The 16,894-nt window shown below is 41.9% G+C and overlaps 1 protein-coding gene across 4 annotated transcripts in view; it reads right to left on the bottom strand.

The window, feature by feature from the left end:
- SEC31B (SEC31 homolog B, COPII coat complex component) overlaps positions 1-16,894 on the bottom strand; it is a 40,246-nt gene that overhangs the window by 17,503 nt on the left and 5,849 nt on the right. For 3 of the 4 annotated variants that reach the window (XM_075025928.1, XM_075025930.1, XM_075025929.1), the window contains exons 3-17: positions 16,246-16,369; positions 15,249-15,444; positions 14,368-14,463; positions 13,143-13,283; positions 11,989-12,131; positions 11,638-11,737; positions 9,080-9,241; positions 6,971-7,123; positions 5,993-6,223; positions 4,510-4,584; positions 3,820-3,903; positions 2,763-2,871; positions 2,190-2,368; positions 1,394-1,520; positions 94-239 (exon numbers count right to left, since the gene is read on the bottom strand). In XM_075025928.1, the coding sequence (XP_074882029.1) occupies positions 94-239; positions 1,394-1,520; positions 2,190-2,368; positions 2,763-2,871; positions 3,820-3,903; positions 4,510-4,584; positions 5,993-6,223; positions 6,971-7,123; positions 9,080-9,241; positions 11,638-11,737; positions 11,989-12,131; positions 13,143-13,283; positions 14,368-14,463; positions 15,249-15,444; positions 16,246-16,369 (2,066 nt within the window). Of the gene's footprint in view, positions 1-93; positions 240-1,393; positions 1,521-2,189; positions 2,369-2,762; positions 2,872-3,819; positions 3,904-4,509; positions 4,585-5,992; positions 6,224-6,970; positions 7,124-9,079; positions 9,242-11,637; positions 11,738-11,988; positions 12,132-12,821; positions 12,889-13,142; positions 13,284-14,367; positions 14,464-15,248; positions 15,445-16,245; positions 16,370-16,894 lie in introns of those variants that run through there. The other variant, XM_075025931.1, reaches the window with a different exon arrangement.

Here is a 16,894-nt window from a genome sequence, read left to right as displayed (position 1 = left end):
AGCCAGATACTCCGTTTGATGGCATAATGCAGACAGATCAGGGCTACCAGACTGGCCTAAAGAGGAGTCAAACCAACATTATAGCACCTGTACCTGCAGGGCAAGGGGTGATGAAGTCTCATGGTTTTTTACCCAGCATTCCACCAACCTCTCCACATTGCCTGATGAGATATAGCAGAGGCAGGCATCATTGGACAGGGCTGCATCTCCCTCTGACTCTAGGCGGGTACCCAGCATATCTAGAGAGGAAAAAATACAGCCAACATTTAACACACACTCTCTTTTTCAAGAGCTCCTTAACCCCAATGCTCATCTCTTAGCAATCCTACTGTGGCTTGTCATGAAAAGATGTTGACAGCTTTGGATCTACACCTAATTCTTGGATAACACAGAGAAATTGACATCATTAAGGAATCCCAAAGCCAACTTGGTTGAAAAAAGAAGTAATTTTTTTATAATCTGCCAATTTTCATATGTCTGCCCAGACATATAAAAGAAAGAAAAACCCTTAAAAATGACAGATGAATTCAGTGAAAAAGCCAATGCTTTTTTTTTTTTTTTTTTTCCCCCAAAGAGGTGTGGGAATCTCCAGGTAACAGTAGTGTCCAGTACCAGGGACAGCTAGTAATCTGGTAGTTGTCAACGTTTAGCAAATGCTAGGATATAAAGGTGAGCTGAAGCTATCTCACCACTGCCACGTTCCATGCCTAGAATTTGGTCTGTAAAAGATGTCATGTTTTCTTGCATTTCAAGTTGTATCATCTTACTTGTATAAAGTGCTGGCCTTTCTCCAACAGCACTTAGCTGTTCCATCAGCCAGGAGCTAGTTCCCAGCTAAGCAACATGAGTAACTTCATCAGATTCAGTCACTAGACTGTCCCTGAACTCTGACTCTCAGAACAACCAGTTGCTGAGCATGTTGGACTGTTAACAGGGCTGAGGAAACTACTGAAGCCATGAAACATTTACTAACCCTTGTTTCTCAGCTTAAAAGGGAGGGGAATATGCTGGAATGGTAAACCTCTTTCAGATGGAGTGAAGCCACCTGACCTTTTACTGTCAAGGAAATCCCTTTCTCCCCCCCAAAAATAGTAAATAAATAGTAAGTATCACCCTCTCAGTATCTCAGTCTAGTGCCTATCCTGTTTTTTCCATGCTATTGGTAGAGGTGACAGGAAATATCAGCATATATAACTTTATACTATGACTCACAGCTACAGTGTGCATATATCATTCTCCTAACTCAACAGTCCACACTTACTTAATAAGTTCCAGCTAGCTGTAATGAGTAGGGAGTGCCTTCCTTCCTCAACAGTATCTACTTCTTTCTGAAAGCAGTCCATAGTTGCCCTCCCCTAAGGGAAATCACATCAAAACATAGTATGCTGCATACCACAGAGCTGGGTATAGTCCTCATGCTTTGAGTATGTTAACAAGATGGCCAGTGCCTCCTTCCAGCTCTGTAGATCGCAAGTGCAAACAATATCTTGCCAGTTCTGTTGCACAATGGAGGAAAGCAGCTGTAAGGGAAGCAGAAGGCCTGCCAGTCACTGAAGACAAAGATAAGCTGACTGCTTTAGCAAGTGCACCCACAGGGATAGCTCACTTTCAGGCACACTTCCCACTATGCAGCAACTACCTCACTGTACATTAAGGTCCACCAATCCCAGCATCCCAATGTTAACAGCAATTGGAACCCAATGCCTCTAAAGAAAGTAAAAAAGCCCAACAAAGCACTTAAGAGAATATGAAAACAGCCACACTAGGCAAGAGCAAAGATCTAATACATATCCTGTTTCAGAGCAGGTAGTATCAATGACTGGGAATATAGTATTAGGATATCCCAACCCCCATTATACTTCCTCATTTGTCAATTAATAAGCTAGGACCTTCCTAGCGAAGCTGTAAAGGGGCGGTATGCTCCACGGGTTACAAGCATGGGGAGCTAAGGCAGAAACCATTAGATATAAAAAAAAAAGGAACAGAGAACACAAACATTCTAGGTGGGCAACATGAAGTTGTCATAAAACTACCAGGAGATTAGAGTAAATGTCTAGCCAAGAGGAGATGCACAGATTCTGCTGACATTCTACTTCCTGCCAAAGCATTTCCACATATATTCAGACAAACATCTGCCAAGATATCACACACCTTCCCCTGCTCAGTAGGTACACAAAACTATCACTTACCAGGGAGAGTTTTGTCTTACGCTTGGCAAAGTAGCGCTTCTGGGTCTCCTTCAGGAGGTTCTCCCCACCAGCTATAGCTAAGATGATGGCATCAGCAAAGCGCTCTGCCCGCATGCACAGCTCCACTGCACCCTCAAAATTCCCCAACAAAAGGGCTTGGCTGATGAGTCCATCCGTATCTACAGAGATGAGAAGCAGAGTTAACCCACAGGGACATCATCCAGATGCATTAATGATGCTCATTTTAAAGAGCAGGCAGTAAAAACCAATAAAGTATAGAAGCCCAGCTAAAAGAAGAGTTGGAAACCCAAATTAGGTTTAAAGAAAACCACACTGGCTTGACAGTAAGTCTTCCATCATCTAGAATATTCTTCTATACTCTTAATGGGTCTCTCATCTGCAAAGAGTATTTCCTGCACAATGCTGAGAGATGTTGCATGACACTGGAAGGGGTCATGTGTTTTAAAAGTACCCATCTGATGGAGTGGACCAGATTCTTCCTGGTAATTTTCTGGTTTTTTTCCTCCTCTCCCTTTTTCCTAAGGGGGCAGAAACACATTTCATGTAACCTACCTTCTGTGACAGGAATCTCCAATGTGCTCATATTCTGTGGGATGAGGTTGTCAAAAAAGGCTGAAGAGGAGGAAACAGCAGCTACATCATCACTGGAATTTATCAAAAGCTGTGCAAAGAGTGCAAGAGGTTAATTCATTGCACACACAGATCCTGCCCAAAACAGTTTAACGGATTACTGAGTGGGATGGGGCTGCTCTCCATTTAGTTGAGCATGCTCATATAAATCTGATTTCAACTCAGAAACCCATCATGCCTCCTGTCACTGCTCTATCAAGCTGCACAGTTTCACTGGGGCAGCAATAAGAGCAGTGCTGCTTATTGACAAAGCTTAGGAGTTTGACAGTATAAGACATGCAATGCCAACAGTATCACTGGACAGCATTCACCAACTCAACTGCCAGCCCTTGAGCAAACTGAATTTTGGATGGAATAGGGACAACAAGTGATATCTGTAACTAACAGGTAAGATCACAGCCATGCTTGGTGCTGTATTGAAATGCAGGACACAATTGCTACCCCTAGAATATCTCAGCAAGTGTTTAAGGTTTGTGAAGAGGATTACTAATCTGAGGATAGCAGTTTTAGATACCTTAGAAGAGCAAAATTTACAGTGCACAGTGAACCAGGCCTTGGAAGGCATCTGAAGATGGACATCCCAAAATCATGTGAGAATACATTTCGAAGGGTAGAGGTGAAAAGGGAAGAAATGCAAAAGAAATACCACAGCAGAAGCTTCACAGAGGAAATCCAGAACAGTAGCATAAAGTTAAGCTGGGGTGAGGCTAATTCTATCACTGAAGAAATCAGCACTGGTGAAGCAAGCCTTCTTGCAGTGTTAATAGCCAGGAGTCCATCTTCATCATTCGCTGATTTGTTTTAAAGCCAGAAGGGACTGCTATGATCATTTGGTCTGACCCTGTGAGGGTCTGACAGGACTGTGAACTGCCCTCTGCGATGCCTGCATTGAGCCCAACAACTTGTAGTGGGAATTAAACTTTCCTGTTCGTTCTGCCTTCCACTGCTTTACCAGACTGGCAAGAGGTACAGGACATACCTGATCTGGCTGTGCAGCATTTGTCTCATCTGCCTCAGGAAGGGGCTGTTTATCTGAGATCCCATTACTCAAACATGAGGTGATCTAGAAAAGTAACAACATTCACAGTGAAGCCTCTATCAAAGTTAAACACCTGGGCAGCAAAGCCACCAAGTGACTGGCATGGCCCAGACACAATTCCCCCAGCTCTTTCACCTGTTTGAAAAGTTCCACCTCTCCCTATTCCTGGCTGGGTGCCTATCAGAGGTTATTTATCCTTTTCAGAGCATTGTCCATGCTGCTGCAAAAGTTTCCTCCCCTGCAGCTCCATCAGTGCTATGCCAGACTGTCTTCATCTGTCACCTTCTTCCTGGCTGATGAATCCCCTGAGATGCAGAGAGCTGGATGCTAGAAGCAGCTCTCAACTGCACTGTTGCTATACATTTCCCAGAGCACCAACAACTGGAAGCAAGATAACTGTGCTCAAGATGCCTTTGGTTTGATCCAGTACAGCTACAGTTATACCCTTAAAAGTGCCCGCATTTGCTTTTTTAATGGGGGATATTTGAGGTGCCTCTCAGCTGAAATTTCATGCAGTTTGGTCTTTTGTGTGCTATGAGATCACTCACTCATTCCCAGTAGGGACCCTACAACTCTCCTGCAGCAGCTTTAGTCCTGTAAAGGTTTCTCTCTATTGGAAACACCTCTTACCTTTTTTTGCAGATCGTCTTTACTGTAGCCCAGCAGCTTGAGGAGTTTAGTCCTGGACTCCTGCTCCAGGTTCACCTGAGTCCCAAAGGATATTGAAAAAGACAAGAAAATATGTAAAATCCTAGACATCTACACACTGCCAACAGTTGGCTGCTTCTGGCAGCAGCAAAGTGTAGAGCTCAGTTTATAGATAAAGAATACAACTATGACAAGTCTACCTAATGACTACTGTAGGAAAAATCTATGGAATTTAAGTTATTATCATGATAAAAGGGTGAAATTCAAGTTTGTCACATAGTTACAATTGTGTATCAGGGCTATGACTGTATGCATACTTAGTGTACTTGGTTATTAATTCCCTGGATGGTCTAGGAATTGCCAAGCTAATCTCTGCATAGAGACAATGGACTGATTTGAGTCCGGATGAAACTGAGACAAGGTGGTTGCCTGAACTCCTAGCTGGCTTCACAAAAATTAGTTAACTAATTGTTACAGAAGCTCCCTGGGTGGGGATTTCAGACAGTCCCACAGATTCCTACAGGCTGCATGCAGCCTAATTGAGAGGCACTATTTGTATGCTTTAATGTGTGATTAACATTCTGCAAGGAGAATCTGTCTGTCTCAGTAAGTCCCAGGCTGTTCCTACTACAGAAATGACTAAACTGTACATGGATAAGATACTTGTAAACAGTCAGTAGAAACTGTTCTTGCAGATGCAGAAATGGTCATGCAGAACAGTCTTTTGTACAGAAGCTTGGTTTGTAGTTTAAGACAATCAATAGTAAAAGATCTTGTATGTGCTGGAGTGGTCTCACAGGACCATGGGCCAGCTGGATTATAAAAATTTACTAGAATGACAGTTTGACAAGTCTCATCCAATGCAACTGAAGACATTGTTGCAATGATCCTTGCAATGAAGACTACTGTCACCACCTAGACAACAACCCGTCCCACACACAGTCTGCCTACGAGTGTCTGTAAAACACTACCAAGGCTAAGCCCTGCCCCTGCAGAAGGGTGGCCACTCCTCGTTACCAAACTCTTTCATATTACCAAATTGTCAATGAAACCATCATCATGTGTGGGGCTACAGTCAGTCCTGATACCACCACACCTCTCCCTTATTACTGGGGAATCTCATTGCCCATGTGGACTTTGCCTTGAGAAATAGTAACAGTAGAGTGCCACAGGTAGCAGGCAGATACAGCTTGGCAGTGGGTTGAGATGAGAAAATCCTGTCTAGCACCTTGACAGGAAGCCCAAACAACTCCACTTAAAAGACCGTTCCTATTGAAAAATAAGGCAACCTCTAAGACCTCATCTGCAAAAACTTTTCTTTAGACAAGTAACTAACTAGCCCGTTCAGTTCCATTTTATATCTTAAAGAACAGGAATATAAACAGCTAGAGAGGACCATAATGAACACATTCCACCCCAGGACTGTAAAAGAACTGACCTCTCTGTTTCACCACAGCCATCCTACCTTCAAGAAGTTCCAAAGGTTCTCATCGAATGGCAACTTGGCTGTCTGGATCTTGCCCTGGCAGTAATCAAGGAGGTTCCCTGACTGCAATGCCATCTGCAGTTCTCTAGATCGGAGCAGGAATTCAGTTTCAGTAGTGACTTGACTGATGAATACTTGGTGTGGGTATGTCTGCTGCATTTGCTGTCCAGGAGCTTTGGCAAGACCAAAGGAAATAAGTTTTCCTCCAAACTGAGAAAGACAGAGGGAGTCACAGTAAGCATTCTTATAAATGAAGGTAAAAGCAACGCAGCTCTTCATTCAGCACGGTGGACTCAAGCTCCAGCTGTGATCACAAGGAATCCAAACAGTTTAATGTGTATGGATGGTAGGGCCATTGAGGGAGTTCACACCACAAGCCCTTCAGCTGAAGACTGATAACCATGGCACTTCTGTATGTGCTATCAGGCCTAACCAACTGCAAATGCCAGAGAGGCACAGAGGAAAAAGTACTATTTGGAACTGTTTGTTCCTTTCTGACATGGAGAGGCAGGCTGCAATGACAGAAACGATCATGTGAATGGCAGGCACTAGACAGACAGACAACAAGTCAAGCCACAGGCTAAAAGAACAATTCAGCCTTATGATTTAGTAGCAAAGAGGTGAAGAAAATTAAATACCTGGATAGGAAGGAGAAAGACAGAGGAAAATGGGAACGCATGTCAAAGCCTACAAGGACAGCTTTTATGACTCTTCCTTAGCTTTGTTAACTCTTACTTATAACCTCCCATTCTCTGCTGCAGGACTCTTTCTTGTTGGAAATGTATCTGAATGTTGAGCAAAAGAGCTTTCCTCCATGGGACACCATACTGCCCATTAAACAGGCATCAAAACAGCTAGCAGTGGGAAGAGAAAAGGTTTCTCTAGCTAAAGAAAAGGATTGTGTCACAAGATGACACACCTGCTGGATTTTAAGCTAACAATGCTCCATTCACTTACTGCAAATGAAACCCCCACAGGTCTGCGAATCCACTTGGGTGGCTTTTTTAATGGTGGAATCAAGGTGGTCTGAGCTACTTGCTCTGGCACCTGCAGAGGAGGAAGGATCTGTCCTGTGCCAAAGGGATCCAGGTTGTTGAAGGATGAAGAGATCTAAAATCAGATGGAGAAAGGACTAAGATATAATTCAATTCCTCTCTGTACAGACTAAGCACAAAAAACTGTTGCTTAGTAATTAGTTACTTTCCTTGCTGATGAAGAAAAAGGCTATTACAGCACCTTTCCCTGGAATACCACCACGCCTCTATGTGAAAGAAGTGGTATTTCCAAACAGTTCCAGAAATTATTTCTCAAGAAAGCTTCACCTTGAGAGATTTTCAAGTAATTTTTCCTTAGCAAGATGCAAATTCCCTAACATACACTGCCTGGCCTAGCACCCAGCTCATAAACACAGGAGTTACAAAATTACTAGTTTTATGCAAGATAGTGACAACATAAGCTGGACAACTTTTGACCATATTTCTTGTTTTGCTCACAAAGGAATGCTGACTCCCTTTCTGGTTTAGGGGTCTTTCAAATGGGGTAGTTTTATGGACTGTCTCAAGCTTTTATAGCTTAGATGAGAATGATGAAATAATCTCTCCAGACTTTCTTGCCTAGACAAGAGAGTGTCAAAAGTAGCCTCTCATCTGGATTTCTGACATTTAGGAAGTCAGTGAGCATACATACAATGCTGTTCACAAGCATTCTTAATTTTTAACACTGTTGGCATAATTTGTTGTTTGCTAAAGATAACCCTGTTCAAGTTTGACTGGACCATAGGGCACAGCTCTAAAATACTACAGCTGAAGGGCATACCTGAACAGAAGCAACACAAGGCTCATCAAGCTAAGGTTGCCAAACAAAGAATCACAGGCAAGACCTACACGTTTTGTCTTTCAAGTCTTTCTTGAGGGGAAATCAATTCCAAAGACAGACCATTTCCCGGAGGAACAGGTTATACCTAATAAATCAATCACTCTAAATCTTCAAAAACTAGATACACACTACCAGGGTACCAGTAACATCAACCACCAGGTCTTTCACAGAGTTTCTGTCCTGATACCATGGAATCCAGAGGAAAGAGGCCCCTTGTTCATGAACTCCCCGCCTCCATAATTGTCATTATCTCCTCCTATTTTTGTTCTTATTTGTTATTCTATTTATCTAGGAGTTATTCTACCCTACTGTTCTCCAATTTTGAAGAGTGGAAGTGGGGTGCATGCACATGAAGAATGCACAGAAAGAAAATTCTCCATGGGTTAAATAAATCCTTAATCTCCTACAGCTGTTGCTTGATAAAGTATTTTCTTTCTCTTGCAAATCCTATGAAACTGAACTCAGTCAGCTGTAAATGACTATATAAATAACACTTAAGCCAGCTCATACGTATTCTCTTAAAACCTGTATTGCAAGGCATTTGTTAGCTGGGAGAGAGGGAGGGAATTAAAAGACTAGACACCAGATTAAAAGTAAAATTTTAGACAGTACTAACATATAATCTGTTCAGAGTTTGCCCATCTATTCATTGGCTAAGTAATGGGTTTCAGTATCAAAATATTAACATGCTCCAAGTTATAGTCAATTAACTGGAGGAAAATTGCTAATAGTGGCTTATAAGCTAGTTTTTAGAATTCTCTGCTGAACTAATAATGAACATGTTGTATTAATTAGTATCAATGTATTTAATTTTAACCTAATGACAAGACAAGCTTGTTGCTCCAAGAGGTGTGCTGCTTTATTTTTAGTCTAGTAGCAATAACCATAAAATATATATAACATCAAAACTATACCTGATCTTGGCTCTCTTTACACACTTTAATGAATTTTACAAGAAATTCGGAGACACATTTGTCAACAGGCAACGTAGTTCCTTTGGTACTTGGCGGATATTAAGTCCCCACATAGGTAGCTTCTGGTTCCCACACCATATAGCTATATGTCGTGGCGTGTGGGACAGACTGCATCGCTTAAAAATCATACTGTTACGCACATGTGCTTCTAACGCTCTCAGAAGCCAGGTGAGTAATTGCCGATTTGTCAAGCCGTAACGTGCTCACAGGACTTTACCTTGTCAGCCTGCGTCCTCTGCTGAGCTTCTAAGTTCCCACCCATAACAGAATAAATGTTGATCCACCCATCGAAAGTGGCAGCAGAGAAGACTGAAGGATTCCTAGGACACCACTGGACGTCAAAGCACCATTGACTCCGAATGGGCAACTCGTAAACCACCTATCACAGAAAGAGAGAAGGCAGAAGCACAACACAAATAGTCCCCTGCTTTCCCCAAATTACTTGCCCACAGCAAGTGTGTCACACTTTATTTACATATCACCACTGTATACAAGTGTCTTATTTTTGCTTCTTGAAAGACACATTGCAACTGAGTTACAGCACATAGAGCCCAAATGGCAGAAAGCCACAGAAAGCTGCTGTACCATAGGATTCCTACTGTAGAACAAAATGCAAATGCAACAAGTCAATACTATCACACCTGCTGTTAACCAAGGGAGACACATCAGAAAACAACGCAAGAAAACCAGAAGCCAAAAGGCAAAAAGGTGTCATGAGCAAGAACATGTAAGCAGAAAGAATAGTCTGGAATAATAAATTTTACAAGGTAAATAAAATTCTACAGAAAAAAGTAGAACAACAAAAAAGAGGACTGTAATAGATGCAGATGAACTATGAAGGATTTTGCAGCCAACAAGTTTCTGGTCCAGCACTCAAAAATCCAAAGTTCAATTCATGGCCCAGTCACAGACTTCCTGCCTGATGTTGAGCAACTCACTAACACAACCTTGACTTTGAACCTCCAGTCTGTAAAATTAAGAGATTTCCTTTATGCCTCACAGGCACAAAGCACAGAGAATCACAGCTTCCTTCTCTGTCAGAACATGATCTGTTTTCTGTTCCCAGGTACAAAACTTTACATTTGCTTATATTAAAATCTGGACTGCTAAATTAAAAAACAAAAACCAAAAACCAAAAAACCCCCCCCCAAAAAAAACAAAAAACCCCCCAAAACAAAAAAAAAAAACCCCAAAACAAAAAAAACCCAACCGCCCCCAAAAAACAAAAAAAAAACCCCAAAACCAAAAAAAAACCCCAACCCCCCCCAAAAACCCAAAAAACCCAAAAAAACCCCCAAAACCCCCCAACCCCCCCAAAAAAAACCCCAAAACCAAAAAAACCAAAAAAACAAAAAAAAACCAAAACCCAAAAAAACCCAAAAAAACCCAACCCCCCCAAAAAAACAAAAAAAACCCAAAAAAACAAAAAAAACAAAAAAAACCAAAAAAACAAAAAAAAAAACCCAAAAAAACCCCAAAACCCCCCCAAACCCCCCCAAAACCAAAAAAACAAAAACAAAAAAAAACAAAAAAACCCCCCAAAACACAAAAAACCCAAAACCAAAAAAACAACAAAAAACCAAAAACCAAAAAACCAACCAAACAAAAAAAAAACCAAAAAAAAGACAAACCCCCTTCCCAAATATCCCCCCAAAACAAAGAAACCAACTCTTCCCCAAACTCACCAGATCAGCCATTCTGTTAACTGTACTGATTTTTGTATAACCTGAAAATTTTCTATTCATTGGTACCAAGCCAAGAACAGCCCCCTAACAATAGTTTGTGCATAAATGCCTAAGTTGAATTTGGACTCTGCAAATCTACAATAGCATGCATAAAGATGAGCCAGTTGCACTAAAATTGTTGTTTGTTTTTTTTTAATTTTTTCTGCTAAAACACACTGAAAAGATTGTAGGAACCTTTCAGAGTCTGATTCTCTTCTAACCACTAGACATCTGTAGAGAGTAAGCATTAAATCCCATGAAACCACAACAGCAGCATTTCATGCATTTTATGGAAATGGAATATTTTTTCCATGCCTCCAAGGCAGAGGTGGTCAGCTAAGTGAAACTGTCCCATTAAATGAATCCAGCCTGGGGCTCCCAGCTGGACTTTCTTCAGTATTGTTAGAGTACGTTCCCCATGTTATCATCAAGATCAACTGCTTGAATTCTGTTCAAAGTTCAAAATTCAGTTTTATCCAGAAATTCAGCATTGAATGAGTAGGTGTGCAGAAAATTTTTTTTACACAGTCCTATTTTAATTCCGGTGATACCAAAATATTTCAAAGATGGTAATTTTGAGATACATGACTAAATAAGCACACACATGTGAAACCACTGTACTATGAATAAAGTTTACACACATATTAGTTACATTGTTCCCCTCTCAATGACCCTAACAAATGCTCCTCATTCTCCTTCAAGTTTCCCCCCCCAAAAACTTACTACCCTAGGAGAAGGAAGAAGAAGAAACAAATGGACACAGAGAACACTACATGTGTGAACATAGCAAGAGTAATCATAATTAGCTGAAACTAAGTTTTAGTTAAAGCTTTCTTCCCTCTATGATCTCTGGACATAGTTATATCAGAGAAAATCTCTGCCTGTCTCTGTTGTTTTCAGTCTCATTCACTCCAGACAGAAGAATGCAGAATACATACTGGAGGAAATTACATTGACACTCGACAAAGATATAGAGAAGGGACACATACATAGCATAGCACACAACTCTGTATAAAGCAGACCATGTGTACTTATAGCTGTGGTTATGTACCTCCCCCACACTTGGGTTCCAGCACAAGATCCGGTTGTCTTTGGCGCTACTCAACAGCAGTTCAGGGTCAGCCTGGCACCAAGAGATGGAGAGAACTCCCCTAAAATAGATCAGAAAGAAATCAGTCATATTTCATACCCAGTCCACTCTCCCACCCTGTCACCAAGAAAGCAGCAGAAATGCTGCTTAAGCTCAGAAATGCTAGTTCTCATCTCTACCCTCAACCAGATTCATCTGTGAAACAAAGCAGGCCTAGCAAAAAATCATAGTTGTCCTAAGTCCAGTCTCCCAGATGTCTGCCTTTTAAAGATGGAGATCCTTGAAAAGACAACAGAACAAGCAGGCCCTCACCTCGTGTGCCCTTCCAGCTGGCTCAAAGGAGAGGTAGCAAAACGTAAGTCCCATATTTGTATCACTGGCAAGCGGTCATCCTCGGAGGAAAGGACTAGCTGGGTTGCAACTTCTGGATGCCAGGCCATTCCTGAGCAATGCATCTAGGGACAAAAATAACAGGCTGAAAATTCAGCAAAGCAAGTTGGCATTAGCAAAAATGGCCCAGAGCCACATCATTCTGCACTTAACTTGCCTAGAATGCTTGACATAAAGCAAGTCTAGCAATGTCTTGCTGTGGGAAGCAAGTATTTCTACCTTCTTGTCATGGTTCAAGCCCAGCCACCAACTAGGCACCACGCAGCTGCTCGCTCACTCCCCCCGCCCCAGTGGGATGGGGAAGAGAATTGGAAAAAAAAGTAAAACTCATGGGTTGAAATAAGAATGATTTCATAACTAAAGTAAAATACAATGTAATACTAACAATAATAATGAAAAATATTATTATAATAATTGTAATGAAAAGGAATATAATAAAATAAAAAAAACCAGGTGATGCACAATGCAATTGCTCACCACCCACTGACCAACGCCCAAGCACCGATCTGCCCCTCCTGGCCAACCCCTCCCCCCCCCGCCCCAGTTTACATACTGAGCATGACATTCTATGATATGGAATATCCCTTTGGCTAGTTTGGGTCAGCTGTCCTGGCTGTGCTCCTTCCCAGTTTCTTGTACACCTGCTTGCTGGCAGAGCACAGGAAACTGAAAAAGCCTTAACATAGGCAGAGGAAAATTAACTCTATCCCAGCTGAAACCCGGACACTTCTCCACAGAGCAAAAAACACACTAACCATACAGAAGTTGAAGGACTAGTTCAAAGCTGGTCTAGGAAGACAGCTGGGAGTAAAACACAGGAGGCTTCTCATAAATGAGCTGTGAACATAGAAATTGAATGCAAGGGTGCCCTAATTTTAAGAACAGATAGGGGTCTTTTTTTCCCTAATGAAATGGAGAAACAAGAGATAAGTGCTTTGATGCTACAGTTCCAAGAGAACCAGCCCCAACAGCTCCCACAATAAAAACACTTGATCCCAAGAGCCTGTGCCACTGCTTTGCAGTCACATGTGGCATTGTTGTAAGCTAGTCAGAATCACAGGCTTTCCTCCACTCACTCTGTTGCTGTGGTCACTGACTTTGATGATAGGCTCATTCTTCCTGAGGTCCCAAACCACAGCCTTGCCGCTGGGGTGAGCGGAGGACAGGATATGCTGCACCTGCCGATTCCAGGACACCACACTGACATCTTCATGGGGCTGCCAAGACAGGAAAGGCCACACATCCATTATTCCCATGTTGAGGGAACACTAATCACAGGATTCTGTCACTAACTTAACTAAGGGATTTGAGGATATATAGATTCCTCTCTTCAATCACTGATCAACTAACTGGAAATAGCAGCACTGACCAGAAAGACTAGGGAGCATAGAAAGTCCTTTACTCAGAATGTACAGTGGACAGTCAAGTTCTACGGGGAAGGTCACCTGGAAAAGCACCTTTGCATTTTGGGAGCAGGTACTGGATTCTGCATTGGCCAAATGTGTCTTAAATCAGTCCAGAAAGAACTGCAGCTGAGGGAACATAGATGCTTCTACCCTGACTCCTGGGATGAACTCAAATGGAAAGATGACCTTGTGCAACATTTCAGGGGTGCAGCAAGATGGAAAACAATGAAGCATTCAAGGATAATTGCTGTTACTGTACCTACTGCAATGCAGGAGATAAGTCCCCCATTTATGTCCTTGCCTATTGCAGGAAAAACCTGGCCTGATTTTAGGCAAATTTACTACAATTTTTTTACTTTCAACAGTTGATTGCCTTGAATAACATAATCAGCATCAGAAGATCAGAAGCTTCTTCCTCTTCAAACTCCGGAAACATTATCTGTGAGTAATAGCCAAGATGCATTAAATGGCTCACTGGCTCTGCTAGTTATATTACTTTCAAGAGATATGAAAAGCTTCAGCTGAAGCTTGAAGTAAATTCATTCCTCAGAGAAGGTCCAATAAGCCTTCTTAATCCATCACACATGCACCAGCTGGATCACAAGATAAACTGGTCAGTTACTTGATTCAAATCCACAAAGAGCTTACCCATCCATGCAAAGTGCATCCTTCCAGAGCTTGCCAGCCTATCTCCCCACCCTTATAACACCCCTTCCACCTGCCCAGAATGAAGCTGATCAGTCAGTTCCGATTCATCTTTCTCCTGACAGACGTCAAGGTCATTTCCCCTTCACAGACTGACTAGACCAGGATGACTCCACACACTCACATCTTTCTGCCTTGCCTACTGAGATATAAAACTGCAGGGATATTGCCCAGAGAAAAACTTGTTTACCTGTGATTTAGCCCCTGGAGTCATAGGCACACTGAAGTTATTCAAGTCCCAGATGAAAATTTCAGAATCGTTGGCTCCAGAAGCCAAGAGGTTACTCTGTAGAAAAAAAGAAAAGCTCAGCTGAGTTTCACAGGGAAAAAGGACAGATTTCTTAAAAATAAATGTAAGCAAAAAACCCAAAAGCTTCCAAAGTGAGGTGAGAGCTGCATTTCACAGCCACTGGTAAGCAGAAAGGTACTAAACGGATTATAAACCAGGCACATTTGTGGCCTCCATGCCTTCAGCTGTGCCATGGTACAGACCTGTTTAAAATTTGTCTAGCAAGCTACATGTGCTAGTGTTACTCATCATGAAACTCTGCTACAGGCCTGGAAGCTGCTGTCTCTGGCCAGCTGAGCCTTTGCCCTGCATCCTGGTACCAGGGACATTTCTTCTGACAAGATGCAGGCTTCCCACAAGGGTCTGCAGACAACTGTCAATTTGCCTTTGTGCTACCACAAGAACTTATGTTCTGTTCACTACTCACTTATGTTGCAGTCCCTTCAAGTGTGATCAGAGCCCCACTGAATTAAACACCAACTGAACAAATAAAAAAAGTTCTGATTTCAAATGGGTAATGGTCTAACACGTAACAGTATTACAAGACATGTTTTTACAGAGAAATAAGAGACTTGATCAAAGTCACAAGGGAATTCATTGGCAAAGCTGTGAACAGAACCCAAATCTGAGTCCCAAAGCAGACTTGTGTCACAACTACCAGGCCTCTTTCAGGTTAAAGACTGTTCCTTCAGTTTATAAATCTCTATACACAAGGGGAAAACATATTTTTTAAATATGGAGGTTAATTTTCATTTGGTTATAAGTATCTTAATGTTGCATACCTGGAAAGGATTGAAGTCAAGAGCTCGAACAGGACCTGAATGCTTCTCCGTCTGCCCAATTACAGGCTCACTCTTTGAAGCCAAGATGTGGTGCGCACTGTACATTGTCAGTACACCATTATCGCCTCCACCAATGATCACTCCGGAGGACTCTGGGGACCCATTTCCAAAGTTACCCCAGATCAGCTTATGAAACCTAAAAAAAGACAAAAATAAAGCTTTCATAGGCCTCAACATTTGGTGGAAGTCAAGACACCATCTGCATTACCAAAAACTACATCCATCTTCCAACTTATCAAACATAACCATCAGTCTGCACCTTAAATAGCCATTTCCCTTTGAAGTTGACTCTGGCTCTTACATGGAAAAAAAGAAATGAGCCTCATTCCAAAGACTTTTAAGGGGAACTTAAAAAGGAAGAGCTAGTCTGTCTCTTCTTTTGTTGGTGTTTTTACCTTAAAACATTCAGGACCTCATATGGGATTTGGTGGGTGAACTCGTCTAACCTAGGCTATATAGAAGATTAGATTACAGGACTATATGCCTTCTTTTCCAGAGCTATGATCTGAAAAATATGTTTACCCACTGTAAAAGCTGCTAGTTACAAATCAAGGCTGTGTTTTACACTGGATGCAAATGTCACCCACACTGATGAGCCTAAGAAAATCACCTTGTCTTAAAAAGCTGGAAGACAATTTTCACTCTTCCTCTAGTCTCTTTATTGCAAATGATTAGCCCCAGCAAATTCACATGATACAGAATGACTCTGACTGACTACCATATAAGTCCTTTCAGCCTTCTACAATGGTCCAACTGCTGTACTTTTACACCCAGCATGATTTGTGTCAACAAAAATATTCAATTCTTGAAGATGGAGGTCAACTGACCCAAAAGATCACTTTATACCCCAAAAACATGATCTCCTCCTCTCCTTTCTTGTACCAGAAAAGCCCTTTCCAGCTCCACTGATTGATACGTCAGTATGAGTGTCTAGTACCTGTTTGAGGCAGGAAGCGTTCCTTTCTGCTTCATATCCAGGGAGGGATCCCTGAAGTCAACCTCGAATATTTCCAAGGTGGCATTTGTACTGAAGGATGCATCCAGTTGTTGGGCAGATGTTCCTAGCAGAAGTACAAGGGCAAAACAAGTGGGCTCTTTTTTCAAGAGCACAAGATACAAAAAGAGCAATGCACTGGAAACCTATTCTTGATAGTCAACACAACCTTGGTTGTGCCTGTTCAAGGAGAGGACATGTTTGAATACCTCAGAAAGAGGAACCAACAATTATGACAAAGACTTTGAAATAAATTAGAACTTCTTCAAGAAATTTTGGGCATTAGGGTCAGTGCTGCGCAAATACCTTTCTCTCTTGAGATAAATATAATTCATATACCCTCTTCCAAGCAGCCACATCTTCTGATATGAAGCCCTTATCTAAATTACAAATGCAGTCGCATCATGAAACCCCACTACACATATGATCCCAAATACTTTTGTATACTGCTCCTCAACCACAACCATATGTCTTGATCAAGCCTTCTAAATCTCGTCTACAGCAAAAGTTCTTCAGCCTTAGCCAACTAAACACTCCCCAACAACCCACGGACAGCTAGCAGTCACACAGTGGTGGCTCCCTTCCTTCTCCC

Source organism: Buteo buteo, chromosome 4 (genome assembly GCF_964188355.1).
Source record: "Buteo buteo chromosome 4, bButBut1.hap1.1, whole genome shotgun sequence".
Lineage (NCBI taxonomy): Eukaryota > Metazoa > Chordata > Aves > Accipitriformes > Accipitridae > Buteo > Buteo buteo.
This window is presented reverse-complemented; position numbering and strand designations above follow the sequence as displayed.